The 20,571-nt window shown below is 35.6% G+C and overlaps 1 protein-coding gene across 2 annotated transcripts in view; it reads right to left on the minus strand.

The window, feature by feature from the left end:
* WDR72 (WD repeat domain 72) overlaps positions 1-20,571 on the minus strand; it is a 211,183-nt gene that overhangs the window by 96,106 nt on the left and 94,506 nt on the right. For both annotated transcript variants that reach the window (XM_024567916.3, XM_024567915.3), the window contains exon 15: positions 928-1,745. In XM_024567916.3, the coding sequence (XP_024423684.2) occupies positions 928-1,745 (818 nt within the window). The remainder of the gene's footprint in view (positions 1-927; positions 1,746-20,571) is intronic.

The following is a 20,571-nucleotide window of genomic DNA, read 5'->3' on the forward strand; positions in this document are numbered from 1 at the left end:
TCATATCCCTATGAGAAATTTATTTATATTTCCCCTGTAAGCCAGTGCTAAGGACTCCTTCAGTAAGCACTTGGTGAATTGAATTAAATATACTAATATCAGACTATAAAAAATTACACTGAATTTTAGCGGTGAAAGAGGGTTAACACTCAGAATCAAGGTTAGTAATTAATCAGGCTTTAGAATTGGACTGATGTTCATTCTTGAGTCAGACTCTGAGAAGCTGAATTAATCTTGAGTTTGGTATCTTCTCTCCATAAGCCTTAATATCCTCACCTCTACAATGAGCAAAATAATAGTACCTATAACTCAGCTTTACTGTGCATATTAAATAAAATCATGTATTTAAAGGGCTTACATGCTGACCAGTAGATATTAAACACTCAAAAACAATAGTTATTATTACTAAAAGGTACTTTCTATAAATTAATTACTGTTGGTCTCTTATATTTTAATATGCCAAAGTTTAAATTAAATGGTGTGATTCAAGGTACAAAATTTTTAAACTTTTCTTTTCCTTATGGTCTATAAAATATGTCATCATAGGCACTTAATTAAGTGTTCTTTGTTCATACTTAATTCACAGCAATTACAATGGAGTTCAAGGAGGTATGTATGTATGTATCCATTGAATCATTCGGCATCCAGCACCCTTGATTTTCTTGGCATATATTTTGAGAGCAATGGATATTTGTTGCATTAATAAATTTTAAAACATGGACTTATGGCTGAAATTATCCTCCAATCCCCAAAATTGAAAAAAATATTTTCTAACATTTGTTTGGAGCTAAAGGAGTTGTTATAAATTTATTCTTCATGTGAAGGAAGAAAGAAAGGAGAGGAGAGAAGCTAGAGTTGAATATAGCAAATAATGATAATTTTTTATGTTCCAACTAAGAATAGTCAAAATCTCCAGGCATGCCTTACCTATCAATTCCATACTCCAGTTTTACAGGCATGTTAACTAATTTGTTAACTAAAAATAATCTTCTCAATAAATAAACTATAGTGTTTGACTCATGCAAACAATCACAATTGTTTTCCAGTCTTCTTGGCATCCGGGCCTGACTTGAAAGAGTGGATGCATACTTGTTTGACAAGTCCAAAACTTTGCTGGAAAATAAATTTCCTTTTGAATAGTCTTTTTTCATTTCCACATTGCATAAATCCCAGCCTGGCAGCATCAATGAGAAGTGATCTTCATCTGAAGCAAGTCCTAAAGAAACTGGACCCTGAAGCTTCAAAATATTGAGATGCTTAATGCAGAGATTATCTAATTCTTTATCCACTCCCCACGGCAACAGGCAAGAGAGGAGCAATTTGGCTGCATCGATTATGAGGTTGGCATCAAATTTTCTTGATGATGTAGGGTGTGTCTTTTTGGAGCTCTTCATTTTCTTCTGCCTTTTAATGCCATCATTCTCTTCTAAAACTATGAAGGAATTATCTCCTTGGGCTGGGGTTTCACTAAAAGGCTTGGCTTGTGCCTCTGCTGAGAGGGGACCACAGGCAGTTTTGTTTCTTTTCAGCGTCAATGTTTTCTTCTCTACTGTACTTTTGGCTCTTCTCAGCATCTCACTACCATAAAATGAATTTGAAGGGTCACTATCACAGATTGGAGTTGACAGCAGAAGTTCAACAAGACTTTCCAAGTCAAATAGAAGGATATGAAAGCCAATGTTACTCCATTTTGTCTTCACAGACAAGACATTAAAAGGACCTGAGAAAGTCTTGGCATCAGCAACCTAAAAAAGAAAAAAAAAAGCTTTTTTTTGTCAAAGTCCTTATTTTTAAAAGATTTTATTAAAGGTTCCATGATATTAAAATGGCATGAACAGAAAGTATTAAGTAGTAGTACAAACTAAAAGCAAGTCATTTTCATTTCTTTGTTTAACTATAAAAATTCCCCTCTAAATTATTATATTTTAATATGTTAAAACTCTTTTTTCTTTTGTAAAACTTACGTTTTCCCTCTAAAAATACAAATTAGAATGTATGGAGTAAGATGGCATCAGATTGACATCATTTCATATACATTTTCATAACTTCCTAACAATATAGCCATGAAGACATACAACAGGGGAGAAGCAAATATAAAAATTAAGGAGAAGAGTTAGAACACTTGCAAGAATTAAGAAAAGCTTTAACAAGAATGGTCTCTTCAAATTTGTTTAAAATTTTGTTTAAAATTATAAGTAATTAGAAGTAACCTAAATGTTAACCAGTATGAAATTGTTTTTATTAAAGGCTTACCTTGTGAACTTGAATTTGTACTTTCTCTGCCTAAAATGAGTTTGTCCTAAGATTGGCATGGTGGGCTCCCGTATGTCAGTTCACTCCCTGCTCATTTACAAGGCCTTCCTAAAGGACCGTATCCCTTTATACCAACCTGTTACTCTCTACACTCTTCCTTGATTTTTTTCTTCCTAGTATTTATACTATATAAAATAGTTGTTCACTGTATACCTTCCCCAATAGCATCCACACTCAGCCTTTGCAGGAGTTTTGTATATTGCCTCATTCCCAGTGACTATAAAATAATGTTGCTCTACAGCATTGTTAAGGGGTTCAATGAATATTCGTTGAATGAACAATTAGCATATGTATACAATATACTACCATTCAAATATTTTGAAATAATGGTAACTATATTTATTGGAAAAATGTATTCTATAAGGCAGAAAAATAATCCCCTCTTAATAAAGCTATGTGTGTATGAATATATAGATGTTTTTATCTATTGGCATATATAAATATATATAGAATATACACATATATTCATGAAAGACACACACTAAAATGTTAACTATTAATTAGAAAGAGAAGGTTAAAATAACCTCTATACTTTAGGGTTTTCTTGTGTTTTTAAATTTAGTTTTTGGATTTTTTTTGCAGTGATGACATATTTTATAGTCACAAAAAAGGAAATTTAAAAAATTAAAAATTTTGGAATATAAAACCAAAATGGGATACACTTAAAAAACACATCTTTCTAGTGTATAATTTTTTTAAAGATTTCATTTATTATTTATTTTTAGAGAAGGGAAGGGAGGGAGAAAGAGAGGGAGAGAAACATCGGCGTGCGAGAGAAACATCCATCAGTTGGTTGCCTCCCACACACTACCAGCCAGGGCATGGTCTGCAAACCAGGCATGTGCCCTGACTGGAATCAGACTGGTGACTTCTTGGTTTGCGGGACTGAGCCACACCAGAAGGGCAATATAATTATTAATACATAATTTCTTCACATCAGAAATAAAAAGAAAACTATACAGACTGAAAATGGGCAAATAGCATCAATAGCAAGATACAAAAAATAACACTGAAATTAAAATAGGAAAAAATATTTACAACCAGTCACAATCAAGAAGTGAAACTAAGATAGTAATATCAGTAATACTATTCACTACCTATTAGTTTACTAAAAAGAATTACTTAAATTATTTTATTATGTAATGTTTAGTACATACAAAATAATATATAAACCATGCATTTAGCCCTCCTATGCACTTCTACTTCCCCAAAGCTATAATATTCTCCAGCCATTGTGTCTAGACCTCTTCAATTATTGGGACCATCATAACTGATTCTAGAAATATGACACATCGCCTGGTCAGGTTTCATCTTTCTATCGTGTGATCTCCGTAGCCACAAAAGGCCCTTTGCACCCCTGCAAACAAATCTGTCCTGGAACATGGTCACCATCAGCCTCAGGGGAAACTGGACATGTTAGATCCTTTTCAAACCATCAGTGCTACTCCGAATTTGTTTACCATACTGCCAAGTTGTTTCCCATGTGGGAACAATTCTTTTAGATTATAAGTATGAACCATTGTTATATTTTAATATACTAAAGTGATTAAATATTGTAATTATAGCCAGTCATCACTGAACTTTTTTTTAAAAACAGTGAGTATATTGTTAAAGTCATGTCATCAAGGACTTTAAAAAGACTATTTACCATTATTTTGACATAAGTAATGAAGAATGACAATAAAAGCCTATAATATTTTTGAGTTTTATATATAATAGATTGGGCATACACAATAGGTAGTAATGTTTACAAAGAGTATAGTAAATCTTATGTTTATTTACATTTATGTTACCTATATACAATATATTCCTTGGACAGGAATTCTATTGAAAATATCCTGGTAAATCATGACTGAATGATGTTCTGCAAAAACATAAATATAATTATATTACTTTTAGAATGATAAAGTAAACCATTGTAACAGAAATATTTCATAAACATTTCTCAATCTTGTTATAATAAAAAGCCTAAAACAAACTATTAAATACAAAAGTATTTCCTTTAATATATGTTACTGCAAATACTTGAGACATATAATCTTATTAACCAATGTCACCCCAATATATTTAATTTAAATTTTCTTAATGTAAGGGTTAAATATAAATTTTATTGGTTCACATGTTATTTATAGAATGCTCTATGATTGCCTGATGGATAATTACCCAAAATTGTTCTGTCCAGGCTTTGCATTCATAGAGAAGGTGCTGGGTTTTTCCCTGGTATCACACCACTTGTACTCCTACTCTCTGGAGTTCTAGGTTGTGGCAGGAGAGGAGGTGTAGTTTACAATCTGGACAGCTAAAGAGTAGCAGGAAAGGACAATCTCCATTCCAGCCTCTCAACTTCGGTGAGGCTGGGAAGTAAGATGGCACTGATATATCTGCATGTGAATGCTAGAAACAGCAGGCGGACAGCAGGAAGTGGCACACAGAGCTGTGCTCTTTGTCTGGAGCGCACAGACTTTAGGAAAAGCTACTGAGTCAGAAAGTTGGCAAGCAGAATCCCGAGAGTGGGTATTAGTCTGACACCATTATTTAAAAAAAATCTATTCATTTTTTTCTTTCATCCTGTGTTCAACTTGTGCTTCTTCCTTTTCTATCTGACTGAGAAAGACAAAATGGTTAAATAAGGCTGGTTTTATCCCCTGCTTTGGAAGGTAGAAATGCACCAACAACTTGTTCTGATAAAACTTCACTCTGAAAACATAGTGGATCCCCCACTGAATTTATTGTAAAGGACTTGGCCTGCCCAACCTACCACAACCACAATTACACGTGGTGAAACTGTTGCTGAAAACTACCTTCATCTTCTCACTTTTGTGACTTCGTGCAAATAATACTTAAATACTAAGTGAGAAAATGTATAGATAATAGCTGCAAAAACATTTTAGATGTTTAGTTATGTTAGAGCAAGAAGAGCTTAGAAATTATCTAATCTGACCCCTTCCCCTTTAACAAATAGAAAATGAAGAACAGAGAAGTAACTTGTTCAAAATTACCCATTTCATAAATAGCCAAGCAAGGATTCCAAGTCTATTTTTTCTGACATTTCTTCAGGTGATATTATCCACTCAGATTTTTTAAAGACTGTAATAATATTTATTATTTCTCATTTCTACAATATCCAAAGGATCCTCAATAGCTAAGCATTTATTTTATGAAATATCATATATACTGAGATGTATAAAGAAGAAAAAGTCATGAAAATATTCACTAATGAACTGACTACATGTAAAATTGTTACCAAACCCTCCTCCTTTCTGTCTATATGAATTATCATATTCTAGACATTTTATAGAAATGAAATAATTCGATATGAACTTTTGCATCTAGCTTCTTTTACTTAAGCATTGTTTTTGAGGCTCATGTTGTAGTCTGTATCAATATTATATTCTTTTTATTGCTGCATCCCTATTAGCTTTGTAATGGACAAGTGATCACATAATTGAGGAGAAATAAAAACTTAGAACATCCATTTCAGTGAGATCTTCTTTATATTAGGGAAAACACTTCCTTTGCACATTTCTTTCCTTCCACATTTTCACCATTTGGGTCTAGGGTCATGGATCATTTCATTGCGGCCTTTAACAGAACATCTTTACTTGTCAGCTTCAAACCCCACCTGCACAGCACTGCCAGAGTAATCTAGGTTTAAAAAAGTGTTTTGAGCATATTACTTTTAGATTCTCAAAAGTCCCCAAATGCCTGTAGAATGAAGTCCAATTTCAGTGAGTTGGCCAGCCCAGATGTCCAGTCAAGTCCTTTTTTCCCTTTCTTGCATAAGTTTACTATCCCTCCTCCTTCATTTGGTCAGATTTCTCTTACTGATCCTACTACGTGTTTGACTTATTCCCACATGTGAGCCTTTGCCTCTAACTTGTTACCTTAACAGCCACCCTCCTCAGGCTCCGGCCCAAATCCAACCTCCTATTGTTTGCATCCTTACCCACTGCATTCCCATATTCTCTCTCTCCTCTCCCTCAACTCCTCAGCAATTTACCTGTAGCCTAGTGAATCTTTAACCTTCCCCAAGGGGTGAAGCAACTTAAATCCAGGAACTGTATCCTCTATCTCCTGGTGTGAGTTATTTGAGAGCAGGATTCATGCCTGACTCTTTGGGCTACTTCTCAAATCAATTATTTTACAAATAGTAGTATTTATGAAAATTCATGAAAGATTTTTATGTCTCCTACACAACCAGAAAAAACAAATGCATAAAATAGTACTAACTAATGAAAGCAGTTTCCCTCTAAGACAAAAAATGAATAAAAGTAAACTTCAGTTTTACTCTCTCTACCAACAAAAAGCTAGGAATAATTCTTAAGATATGTGCATCCAATCTCTTATTGTAACATTAGACAGAGTCTTTTTTTAGAGGTGAGATGAAAAAAGTTCAGCACTGCAAGCGGGGCTGTCTAAAGGCAGATCCATCACTGCCTACTATTCTCGGTGCCTTAGCAAAGCAAGAGATGCTCAGGTCTAATTTTCAGTCTGGCAGGGCTTTCATTTCCTTCCATTCAGACAAAACAGGAGTACCTGAAAACAGAAAAGTGATACAAGGAACCATGACATTTCTACTCCACTGCAACATGGCAAAGGCTTATTTTAACTGTGGCTCTGGAAGTCAGAAAAAGTGACATTTAGCCACAGGTACCACAAATATCCTTCCAGATTTGTGATCATAATTTTATATTGTCTCATCATCACATTCTTTGTTAGCCAATGCTTTTCACCAAAGTTACAGGAAAACATACTAAAAAATCAGAAAAAAATTTTAACTTTAAAATATCAAGAAGGTATTGTCTGTGCTCTGAAACATGCCTATTAAACCACAGTTCCTGCAACCCCAGCCTCCTCGCTAAGAAAGTCTACTTCATCTCCTGACATCCCTGGTAGCTCTTTCCCAGTGAACCTGCCTTAACTCTGGATATTATTTTCTCCTTCATTTTTCTTCAGGCCTCTCCCACCAAATCCTCACCTTCACATTTCATTAAACATTCCTTCACCCATCTATCCATCAAGTGTTTATTAAGCATTTACTATGTGCCACCTGCTGTGCCATATGTGAAAGACTAGATGGTGAGCAAGACACAGTCCCTGAAGCATGCAGTTTACAGGCTAGTTCTTCTCACTGGAATTCCTTCCCACCCTCCTCTCCTAACTGCAATCTGTGCTTGGCATGGCTGCCTGATTCCTCCACTGTTAATAGTTTGTCTTGGCCTTTTAGCCTTTCTTGATTTCTTTGCCTCTGTGTTTCTTCTCAGACTGAGAATGCCCTGACACCCATCAACAGAAACTTTACCCTTGAAGAGAGCTCATTTCCAAGAAACTTAACCTCATAAACCTTTTCGAATTTCCCCTTCCAGTTGTAATCTTGCTTTCCTTGGATGTTTCATGACATCTTAATTTTTTCCCAACATTTACTTTTTGTCATCATCATATGTATCAGCATCCTTATTTCCTTCAACTCCAGTCTCTAAAAGCTGTGCCCGTCTCAATATCCGTGCATTACACCAGCAACAATTTGTTCTGCTAAGATTTCATAAGGTATGTGAATCTTTGTACAAGACTTCATTGGGCCTAAAATTGCTGGATGAGCTGAGTCACGTAACCATTGAGGACAAATGTCCTGATTTCATGGCTTTCTCTAGTAACTATTCAGTTGAATGATTGAAGATGTTATTCCAGGTCTTTTGGAAAAATAACAAAAGTCAGCACATTAAAAAAAATCATTATTGAGTAAACTTTTGTTTATGGTAACCTGGGATTCAGCCCTTGGGTGTTAGTTCTGTACATTTCTACAAACCCATCTCTAACCTCTGCGTGACCAGAAAAATTCACTTAAAAAACTGTCGCCTAAATGAAAAATAAGTGTCTCACAACACTGGCCCATTTAAGCACCTAATTACGGGGTCAGTCAAGAGTCAACCTGCTCTATAACTGATTGCCTTTGTTGGTGGGTTCCCATTTACCCAGAGCTTCACGTAGGGCGCCCCCACTCTTGACTCCTGGTATATTTGGATGTCATTGCCTTGACTTTGAACTATGTCTCCTCAAAATTTTATTGAGGCAGAATTTGGGGGTAACTTGGAAAAGAGCAAAAGTGTTCTATAAGTCAGTCATTTTTCCATAGGTTACAAATGAAAACTACTGTTCTCTATTTCTTGTCTGAAAACCAGGGCAATTTTCTGATTCTCCTAAAAATTCTTCAAAATAGAATTTCAGGGTGAAAAGTTATACACTTTTAAATGCTGGTTAAATAGTTAGACTGTGCACCACCAAGGTTGTTTCAAAAGACATTTCAACCAAAAGTAAATGTATATGCTATTTTGTTATACCTTCAGAGAGTTCAGCTTTTAAAATATTTATTAATCTGATAATAGGAAATTGGGCAAAGATTAACACTTATATCAAAAAAATACAAATAGTCCTTAAGGTTTTTTCACTAAAATACATCAGTGCAAATTTTCTATTTATCTTTTCCTTATCAATTTATAAGAGCCCTTTTGTATGTAAAGATATTAATCCTCTATTGGATTTATTACAAATAATTTTTGAGTCTTATTAGGCTTGAAGTTTATAGATTGGGGGCTTACAATATAATTTTTAACATTTTTAAAAAGTAAAAATATGTATTTTTTTCTTTTAGAAATTTTATCACTGTTAGGCCCTTCACAACCCGATTAGTAAAAATATTACTATATATTTCCTTCCAATAATCTTTCTATATTTAAAACTTTCATTCATCTGAGGTTTATTTTTGTTAAAGGTAGAAAGGGTATTATATTTTATCCAAAAATTATACTCAATTATACAAAAGCCACTTATTAACATTTCTGTAGAATTTTAAGGGTCATTTTTTTCTAAGAGCAAATTATGATTTATGAACATGCTCCTTCCTGGACTCTTTTATCCTTTTTCATTTATCTAATTCTGTGTTCTGGAGCCACTGTGCACTCTACTGCAGATAGGTGAACGGATGGGTGGGTGGGTGGATGTTTAGATAATGTTTGACATGTGAGAAGGACATCCCATGCCCATCATTCCTCTTTTACCTAATTTTCTTAGCTCATTTTATACATTTATTTTTCCCAGAAACATTTGGTAATCAATTTCCAAAAACCCACTGATGAGAATTTGAAAGTTATTGTTCTTAAATGTATGGATTTATAACTATGTTAACCTGTAAAAGACTGTTTTCTCTCTGGGGTTGCATTATATTATTAAATCAGGAAATTTTTCATGCCTTTTAGTAATTTTTCATACATGTTTTCACATGGGTTTTGCATATTTCTTATTAAACTTATTCCTATTTATTTTTATTGCTATTATCAAGAAAATTTTATGTTTTGTATTTTCAAACTAGCAGTTTTGTATTATTATATGAGTTTTGTTTTCAGCACTACTATGCTTTAACTTTATTTTTTGTTAGGTTTTCTGTTCTATTCATAATTTTATAGGAGGATTCACCATTACTATATTTAAATAAAAGTTATTTGCTACATTCTTTTCATTCTTAATCTTTTTATTTATTTTTTCTTTGGCATTTGCTAAAACATTAAAAAGAAGTTAAAGATAGTATGAATGCTATATTATTATAAATTAAGTCAGTATAATTATTGTAGTTTTTTTAGTTTAAAATCATTTGATTCATACATTTTTCCTAATATTGGATAAGCTGGAATAGTTTCTTAACTCCATTTATGTGAATAGACACACCTATTTGATTCCTGGTCATATAAATTAGATTTATACAGTAATATCAGGTAAATAAAAGAATACTGGGCCATTTTGACAACATAAACTAGTAATGATTGCATATTAACACACAATTCTAAAAAGCTTCCCTTATCAAAGGTTTCTGAAAGAAAACAGTAAAGCGGTATTTATTGAAGGCTTGATTAAAAATCTAACCAGTGTAGTCCTGGCTGCTGTGGCTCAGTGGGTTGGGTGTCCTCATGCGAACTGAAAGGTCGCATTTTGGATTCCCAGTCAGGGCACATACCTGGGCTGCAGGGCAGGTCCCCAGTTGGGGGCATTCGAGGCAACAGATGGATGTTTCTCTCTCATATTGATGCTTCTCTCCCTCTCTTTCTCCCTCCCTTCCCCTCTCTCTATAAATACATACATACATACATACATACATACATACAATCTTTAAAAAATCTAATCAGGGTAATCCGTATGTACTGATTTAGGCAAACGTCTGCCAAATATTTCTCACTTAACAAAGCAACTTGTAGAACAGCATCTATAATATAATCTTCCTACATGAAAAAGGAATTTATATACGCTCACACAGACCTATAGGTATACATGTGTTCTTATTCTGTGGTCTAGAAAAGAACACATCAACGGCATCATAATAGAGGAAACTAACACAAGGGCAGTGGTTGGAAGAGTGAGAGAGGTTTGCTTACTATCCATAAATGTCACGGTCCTCTCTATACTGTCAAGCACTCATTTCCTAAAATTCAGCCTTGATCCATTAGTGATACATGAAAACCAATACTGCTACATTGTATTTTGGAAAGCCTTAGATTACAACATAAACCATATCTGAAAAGTCAAATTACTGTATATATTACTGACAAGATGTCCAGGAAAAGAAAATGCTTTTATATTTTCCCCCTCAAATATATCAAGACATGCCATCTACTTTAACTGATTTAATACACAAAACCACATAAAAATTTCATGGAAAGTACAACCTAAATGCTATTTTACCTATCTACCTTCTCTGAAGGCTGTTTACCATTGGGATTCAACTTATTCTGGGAAGTCTGCTACCTCCCTTAGAATACACATTTCAATTAGCTGATGGAGAATCCCGCATTGGTTTACCCTCTTTCTTAAGACACTAGTCATTTCTCCAACGACACGCAGTCCTGACAAACGAGCTCCTGCCTTGTCTGCTGCTCCGCCCTTTGACTGATTCTAGGGTAGAAATACAAGTTTAAAAAAGTGTTAATGAATGTAATTATGAATTAACATTTATCCAGTGCTAAAAAGCTTTCACATGATTTCACTTTTAAATTATTTGGTCTAAAAATTTGAACTCAGAGCTAAACCAGATATTGATTTAAGAATTCTTTGGTTTATGAATATTTATGACATGGGCCATAACAGATGCCTATTCTCCAAGTAAGCAGTTAATTAATTAATTAACATAATAATAATAATAATTCAGTGTTTATTGAGTATAAAATTTTAATTTAGGAAGTCAAGCAATCCTATGAAGTGTAGAAACAGTTTATTGGTATTTTTTTTCTGACATGCCTTCCTCTACCCCGCCTTCAGAAGATGATAAAGCTCCATTGTAGCCTTCAAAGCTGAAGTCCCTAGTTGTTTTGAAGTGCAAAGAACCATGGTCTCTAAAATAGATTTGAAGTAGCTTGGGAAACGCTTCACCCAAACTGCCCTTGGAGTTATCAAATACAGTCCTGAGGACCTGGTCAATACAAAAGCAGCTGGTGGAGGAGAGACTGACTCTGGTCTGGAGCTTTCTAGCTCCTCACATACCTAGTTTCAGATAATGTTTGCATAAATTAAAAGCTGAAATGTGTGTGTTTGTGTATATGAGACAGAAAATAACACTTGTAATAATTTATTAATTTCCATGATTTAAACTGAAATGTCTAAATTTTAATTAAAATTATATTTCCGTAATGCATTATAACACATTTAATTTTAAATATGCAAATTAAATGTATGAAAGACTACTTGATCCATTAAAAATGCATACAGTACCAAATTTTCAATACACTATCTGGACCCTCAGCTATGAAAACAAAATCAAGTTTACTATGCTTAATTGTAAATGCTAACTTAATATTGCTTTCTACATATAGTTATTTCAGGAATAAATTTAAGTTGTGAAATGAAGCAGATGAAGTAAACACAAATATTTGAGGAAGGTGGAAGTACCCATGTGATTTTCACTGATTTTCACTCATTCTGTATGGATAGGGCTGTTTTAGAGCAGACACAAACACAAACCAAAAACTGCACCTTCCATATATAATTGGAAATGTAAAAATAAGATTTATTTGACCAAGTCTGTGCTTGCAATTAGGAAATTCTCTGCTTTAATCTATCTTTTCTCAGAGCTATATACTTTATCTTAAGATATTTTTATGGAAAAAAGGCTGGATGTTCAAAAGAGCTCATTTATATTTCTCCATGGGAATTTCATCTTCATTGACAGAAACCAGTAACTATTTTTAAAAAGACTTTTTTATATTGATCGACTAAATGAAAAAGACCTACAAAGGGCTTTGCTCATATTGCACCAAATGCATTTCAACATTCATAACAAATGACTTAATTTCATAGAAAACCATAAGCAGGTAGGGATATACTGGTTACAAAAAGCATATATTTTACAAAGATATGAAAAACCATTGGTGGAATGACAGGAATGAACAAATATCCCAACAGCAAATAAATCAAACAACAAGGTGTAAACGAAAGTTCCAGCCATTTATTTTTAGACCCACCGATCCCAAGCATTGCTGGAGATAGTTGGTGTAAAATCTGTCACCCTCTGAAGGGTCGGTGGAAAGCAGTGTGACTGGCAGTGCAACTAGAAGACAAAAGGGAAGGCCTTCAATCTGCAGCTCATGCACGGGAAGAACACGGGAAGCTGAGTTTACAACAGAGATGACATTACGAAGCTAATGGCACAGGCAATCACAGGGCCACCATGCATCCCTGGTACCGTCAGGGCATCCCTGGTATCAGCTAAGTGTGAGAGGACCTTTTTGCTTTCTCTCACCACTGCACGGGTACAACACCTAGTAGGGGAAACCCACTGACTGGTAATAAATTACTATATTGGATAGCTTCTATTTTCTTTCAGCAATAACTTGACTGTGTATTCTTGCTATCATTACCAATTAAAGTAGAGCCTGCTTTAGCGAACTGTATCTAACGGTATATCAGTCCCGATGCTCCAACTGCTTTGGCAAGTATCACAGGGTCAAGAGGCTCCTTTGACCTTTTTCATCTAAGTCTTTCTGACCACTCACTGTTTGAAGCAATCTCAGCTGAACAGATGGACACTTTCTGTGACACTATAAAGCTTAGAATATAAAGATAAATGAAATTGTTTCAGGCTTCCAACTGGTTTATGGGTGTAAAATATTGTTCACACACTATGACGAAGCCTCCAGTTTTAATGTGCACACTCTGACTCTGGCTGATGAACAAAACCACTGGCTTCTTTTATAATTGTAGGTTTTGCTTTCTCATTCTGAGGGATAACACAGCTTTGTAAAGCACAACTATGTGTCACTTGGTTACATCTTGATTACTATGATAATAGTTCACTTGAAATGCAAGATTTACTTTTCATTACTGTGCAGTGATATTATTGCATAGGGTTTTTTAATTAATGGTGCATCAAAAAAGTTATACCTTATACAGATAAACTAAGACTATAAGTTTTGGATGAAGCGAAAATGAAGATTTTAATTTGGCTTACACATAAATTTTTCTCTTAAACTATGCTATTCACCTACTTGAAACAGATTCTAGTGTTTTACGTAGCTGAAAGTAAAAGGCAAATGTTTAAGCATTGGCTTTATACTTTATTAATTTTTTATGTTAGTATATCATCATGATTATTTAAATATTTTGAAATTATTTTTTAACCTATAGTAGAAGATGTATGTATTTTTCTTTACTCAAACTAAAGGCTCCTTTACATAAAGTAACAGTTTAATTTGTTGTTCAAACCAGGCCACTTCTGGGAGGGAAATAGTGCATTGTTAATAATTACGCGGGCCCTGGCTGGTGTGGCTCAGTGAGTTGGGTATCGTCCCACAAACCAAAAGGTCTCCGGTTTTATTCCGGGTCATTGCACGTGCCTGGGTTGCGGGCCAGACCCCTGGTTGGGGGGGTGTGAGAGGCAACCAATTGGTTGATTGGTCTCTCGTACATTGATGTTTCTCTCCCTCATTTTGCTTCTCTCTAAAAATAAATAAATAAGATCTTTAAAAGAAATAATTACATTGAAACAACAGGCATGTACTATAATTGTCCCAGTGAAACTCGATGTTTGGCAACCCTCTCTGAAAGGAATATGGCATAGAGTATGTTTATTCAAAAAAAAAAAACCCTATATTTTTTCACTACTTGAAATTTGACTATTTCTGTAAACACAATTATAACTGTAAAAGTCTCTTTATTAAATGGATTAAAAATATAGTTTTTCTTTAACTTTCAGGCTCAAAACATGTAGTTCCAATTCTTAAAAACTTTTCATTGTACTCACTGAGAAAATAAACAAAGCGCCAATCAGAATATTACTAAATCATTTAATACTTTTTATTTCTCTATTTTGAGCTTATAAAGTTTATGCAACTAATACCCTACTATGGTATTTCCAAAATATTCTCTCAGCAATTAAGTAGATTTCTGTAAGGGAAACAGATTTGGTTGCAGGCAAGTGAGAAACAACAGCTATAATTGCTTTAGAGTTAAACAAACCACTCACTACTTTTTGAAGAACTTATAAATTCGGGAGAGAAAGAGATGAACAAAATTCCCAAGGGGTCAGAAGGAATGTTTCTTGGATTGGGAATTGGCTAACAAACAAGAAACAAGGTTAGGGACCTTTTCAGGACATTTGGTACTGTCCAAAACTCCATGGAGACATTTGATCCATGCTGAAAGGTCCTTCAAATGTAGTCCTATCAAAAACATCCATGAGCATATTCAGCCCAAGAAAAATGGTCCTTCATATTTGGTCTGCCAGAAACATCCACACTTAGGTTCAAATAGTTCATAATGTTTGTTTGTACCTTTGGATTACGGGATTAATATACAAAAATACTGTGTCTCATTGGTCCAATAATTGTGTTGTGGCCACATTGCCAATAATAATAGTCATTCATGTCTCAGGCTAGCTGTCAATCTCTCTAGCATGGATCAAATACCTCTGGGGACATTTAGACAGGACCAAATGTCCACTAACCATTAGGGACAAATGCATTCTTCCCAACAAGAAAGAACCACAACCAGAAGTGTGTCCCCAACTTCTGAAAAGGGATAAATGCCAAATACCAATTTTAAAGTTCCAGGGTCTTTACAGTAATTCTGAAAGGCAAGTGCACAACACAATCTTCTTTCTATGCAGCGAAATACCAAAGTGACAGAAATCAACGTCAGGGAAAGGCTCTAAGAGAGTTCAGGAAAAAAAAGGGCAAGTTGAGGCGTGGCCAAATAGGAACTGTGGGAAATAATTTACATAACTGAGTGCTATAGACTGAATATTTGTATTGCCCCCAAGTCCATGTTAAACCCCTAGTTTCAATGTGATGGCATTTGAAGGTGGGGACTTTGAGAGGTAGTTATGAGAATGGAGCCCTCATGAATGAATGGGATTAGTGCCCCAATAAGAAGAGGCCAGAGAGCAAGCTAGCTGTTCTTCTGCCATGTGAGGATACAATAAAAAGCCCAGCAACCACGAAGAGGGCCTTCACCAAACACCAAATCGGCTGCACCTGGATCTTGGACTTTTCAGCCTCCAGAACTGAGAAATGCATTTCTTTTATATAAGCCACCCAGTCTGTATAGTATTTTGTTATAGCAACCCAAGTTAAGATAAAAATAATCTAGGAATAATTAAGGGTCTTTGCCGATAAACTTATTTAACATTCTACTGATGCCAAAAAAATTCCTCCAAAATGTAGGGCGCCACCAGAACCAAAGACAAAATAGAAAGGGTTATTTTACCATGGTACATAACCATGACGAGGACCCCATCAGAATGCTAGATAAATTTGGCCAGGACTCAAAAACAAAATGTACAGGGGTGGAATTACTTCTGTATACAGAAAGACTAAAAAATAATATGGTTCAGTCTGGAAACTTGAAAAGATATGTTTCATTATTATAAATTCATAATAATATAGAACATAAAATGTTAAGTCAGGCACCAAATTCTGAATTTTTAAAGAGACAGAAGATATTTATATATACTCATAGATTTTTTTTAAAACTTAGTAAAATAAATAAGGGATATTTGAATGAGATATTTACATATAAAAAAACAGCTTTTGCTATGTTTTGCTCATAATAAATAATACTAATACTATTTATATAATGTCCAAAATACAAATTCAAAAAAGGTTAAAATCAACCATAACCACAATATCTAAGACATTCTTAACTTTTTGATTTGGAAGTCTGGAAAGAAACCAGGTTTTTCCACAAAATTTCATAAAGTTGTATAGATAATGGTGCCTTAGAAATTAATATCTAGGTAGCCCTTGGCACATGTACCAAATATTTCCAGCTCTGTGTCATTCGCAGCACATACATGGCTTCAACTTCAATAGTTTGTTCTCTGTAACTATCAGGAGCACAGACCCCCTTCTGACCTCAGACTGGTGCACGGAGTGAGCAAAACATAAACTTGGGTTGTTTTTACTTTACTTTTACTTTATTTGGGGTATTCTTTTTGGCTAGCCTATCCTAATCTGGACATTATGCAACTTGACTTCAAAAAATGAATGGAGAGACAGACAGAACACCTGAAAAGCAAGAACAGCCCTGTGTTTCCTCTTTGCTCTTCTCTCTACCACCATCACGTTCCAACTTTTGTCTTCGCAACACTCGGACCCCACATGGGTGGGAATTTTACCCAACACTGAACAATTCTCAGAAACCAGGAAGGGGTCCTACAATTAGTTCTGACACTATCTACTTAGAGATAACATCAGAAGCCACAGGTTAAGAGCTTCACCCCACAAGACTTCCCTACTTCAGACATTAATTGGAAGTTCAGGTTGCTACCTGTGCTTCTGACCAAATGACTACAAATCAGAGGTTCCTGCAACCCTCTCCTCTGGTCTATGGTTTGCTAGAATGACTCACGATTCAGGAAAACACTTTACTTACTAGACCTCCAGTTTATTACAAAGGATAATAAAGGATTCAATTAAACTGCCTGATAAAGAGATACAGGCACACCTCATTTTACTGCATTTCGCAGATATGATGGTCTTACAAATTGAAGGTCCATGACAATGATGAGACAAGCAAGTCTCTTAATGCCATTTTCCAACAGCATTTGCCCATTTCTTGTCTCTGTGTCCCATTTTGGCAATTCTCTCAACATTTCAAATTTTCATTATTATTATATTTGTTATGGTGATCTGTGATCTTTGATGTTACCATTGTATTTCTTCAAGAGCACCACGAACCAAGCCCATATAAGACGGTGAGTTTAATCAGTAAATGTGTGTATTCTGATTGCTCCGCTGACTGGCTCTCTCTCTCTCTGTATCCTGGGGCCTCCCTATTCCTTGACACACATAATATTAAAATTAAGTCAGTTAATAACCTTACATAGGCCTCTGACTGTTCAAGTAAAAGGAAGTGTTGTATATCTCACTTTAAATAAAAAGTTAAAAATGATTAAGCTTAATGAGGAAGGCATGTTGAAAGCTAACACAGGCTGAAAACTAGGCCTCTTGTGCCAGTTAGCCAAGTTGTGAATGCAAAGAAAAAGTTTTGAAGGAAATTAAAAGTGAAAATCCAGTGAACACACAAATAATAATACAGGGGAACAGACTATTGCTGATATGAAGAAAGTTATAATGGGCTGGATGGAAGATTAATCCAGCCACAACATTCCCTTAAGCCAAAACCTAATCCAGAGCAAGGTCCTAACTCTTAAATTCTGTGAAGCCTGAGAGAGGTGAGAAAGCTGCAAAAGAAATATTTGAATCATGAGGTTTAAGGAAAGAAGCTGTTTCCATAATATAAAAGCGCAAGGTGGAGATACAAGTGCTGATGTAGAAGTTGCAGGAAGTTAGCCAGATCTAGCTTAGATAATTAACAAAGGTGGTTATACTAAATAACAGATTTCTAGTGTAGGCAAAATAACTGTATATTGGAAGAGGATGTCTTCTAGAACTTTCATATGCCATCTAGGACTTTCACAGCTAAAGAGGAAAAGTTAATGCCTGACTTTAAGGCTTCAAAGCTTCAAAGGACAGTGTGACTCTTTTGTTAGGGACCAATGCAGCTGATGACTTGAAGTCAATGCTCCTTTACCATTCTGAATGTCCTAGGGCCCTTATGAATTATGCTAAATCTACTCTGCCTGTGATATATAAATGGAACAACAAAGCCTGGCTGACAGCACATAGGTTTAAAAAAAGAGTCTACCAAATATTTTAAGCCCAGTGTGAGACCAACTGCTCAGAAAAAGTTTTTCAAAATATTACTGCTCATTGACAATGCACCTGGCTACCCAAGATCTGATGAGCATGTATAAGGAGGTTAATGTTGTTTTCATGCCTGCTAACACGACCTCCATTCTGCAGTCCATGGATCAAGGAGTCACTTCTTCTTCCAGTTCTTCTTATTAAAAAATACATTTTGTAAGGCTATAGCTGCCATAGATAGTAATTCTTCTGATGGATCCGAGCAAGGCAATTTGAAAACCTTCCAGACTTACTATTCTAGATGCCATTAAGAACATATGCAATTTGTGAAAAGAGGTAAAAATATCAACATTGAAAGAAGTTGATTCCAATCCTCATGGATGACTGCGGAGGTCAAGACTTCAGTGAAGGAAGTAACTACAGATGTGGTGGAAAGAGCAAGAAAACTAGAATTAGAAGTGGATCCTGAAGATGTGACTAAATTGCTTCAATCTCATAATAAAAATTTAACAAATTAGGAGTTGCTTCTTATGGATGAGCAAAGAAAGTGGTTTTTGAGATGAAATCTACTCCTTGTGAAGATTCTGTGAAAATTGTTGAAATGGCAGCAAAGGATTTAGAATATTGATAAAGCAGCCTCAGGGTTCGAGAGGATTGGTTCCGATTTTGAAAGAAGTTCTGAGTAAAACGCTGTCAAACAGCTCTCATGCTACAGATAAATCATTCATGAAGAGTGTATTGATGAGGCAACCTTCATTGTTGTCTTTTGTTAAAAAGTTGCCACAGCCACCCCGACCTGTAGCAACCCCACACTGATCAGTCAGCAGCCATCAACATCAAGACCCTCCACCAGCAATAAGATTATGGCATGCTGAAGGCTCAGATGATGGTTATTAGCATTTTTAGCAATAAACTACTCTTTAATTAAGGTATTGACATTGTTTTTTAGCATAATGCTACTGCATACTTAATAGACTACAGTATAGTGGCAACATAACTTTTATACGCACTGGAAAGCCAAAAAATATGTGTGTCACACTGTATTGCGGTATCACTTTATTGAGGTGGTGTGGAACAGAACCTGCAATATCCCCGAGGTACGCCTGTGCAAAGAGCAAAGTATGTGGGAAGGAGCATGGTGCTTCCATGCCCTCTCCAGGTGAGGCAGAAGAGTTAGATTAGGGTGCCAGGCCTCTCCTCCTTCCCTCTTTAGTGAAACAGACTTGCAAGAGGAAGCAGGCTTGTAAGAAGCCACAGAGACAAACAAAAACCAGGTTTGTCCAGTTAGGCCAGGAACTCTGACTGCAGAGTGACCTATATAGCTAATTGAATTTCCCCTATAATATCTTTAGCATTGCAGATAGACCAGTACACACCATGCACTGATACTATGAGGAGCAAATAAAGACAAAAATCCTCCTTCATGTTGTGAAGGAGGAGCTTCACCTACCCCAGCCCAACTCTGTCCAGGGCCACCCAAAATTTGCCCCTTCCTGAGTTCTTGCTCACTATCCAAAATATAAGCTTATCCCTGAGACCGTCTGAGATGACTTGCTTCTCGTGTCTGCCTGCACTCCCTTATCTGAGTGTGTACTTTCACTTTAATAAAATGTCTGCTTTACTAAATATTCCTGTTTCACTCTTGAATTCTTTTTTGTGTGATAACAAGGACCTGGAAGCCGCTACTGGGTTGAGGCCTCTTTTGGCTGCTCTGTGGGCCTCCAACATCACAGGTGCATTGCCCTCCCGGGACCTCTTTGTGTTCAACAACCCAGAAGCTCTCTGAACTCTGTCCTTTCAGGTGTTCATTGAGGCTTCACTATGTGGGCATGATTGATTAAACCATTGGCTACTGGTGATTAATTCAACCTCCTGCTCCTCTCCCTGCCCTGGAGGTCAGTGTATAAGGCTGAAAGTTCCAAATCTCAATGAATGAGGCTGGTTCAGCTGGCAACCAGCCCCCATCCTGAAGCCATCCAGGGCCCTTCCAAAAATCATCTCATTAACATAAACTCCCATGTGGTTGAAAAGTCTTGATATGAATAATAGAAGGCATCCTTCTTTCTCTTAACACTTA

The sequence above is a fragment of the Desmodus rotundus genome, chromosome 7 (genome assembly GCF_022682495.2).
Source record: "Desmodus rotundus isolate HL8 chromosome 7, HLdesRot8A.1, whole genome shotgun sequence".
NCBI lineage: Eukaryota > Metazoa > Chordata > Mammalia > Chiroptera > Phyllostomidae > Desmodus > Desmodus rotundus.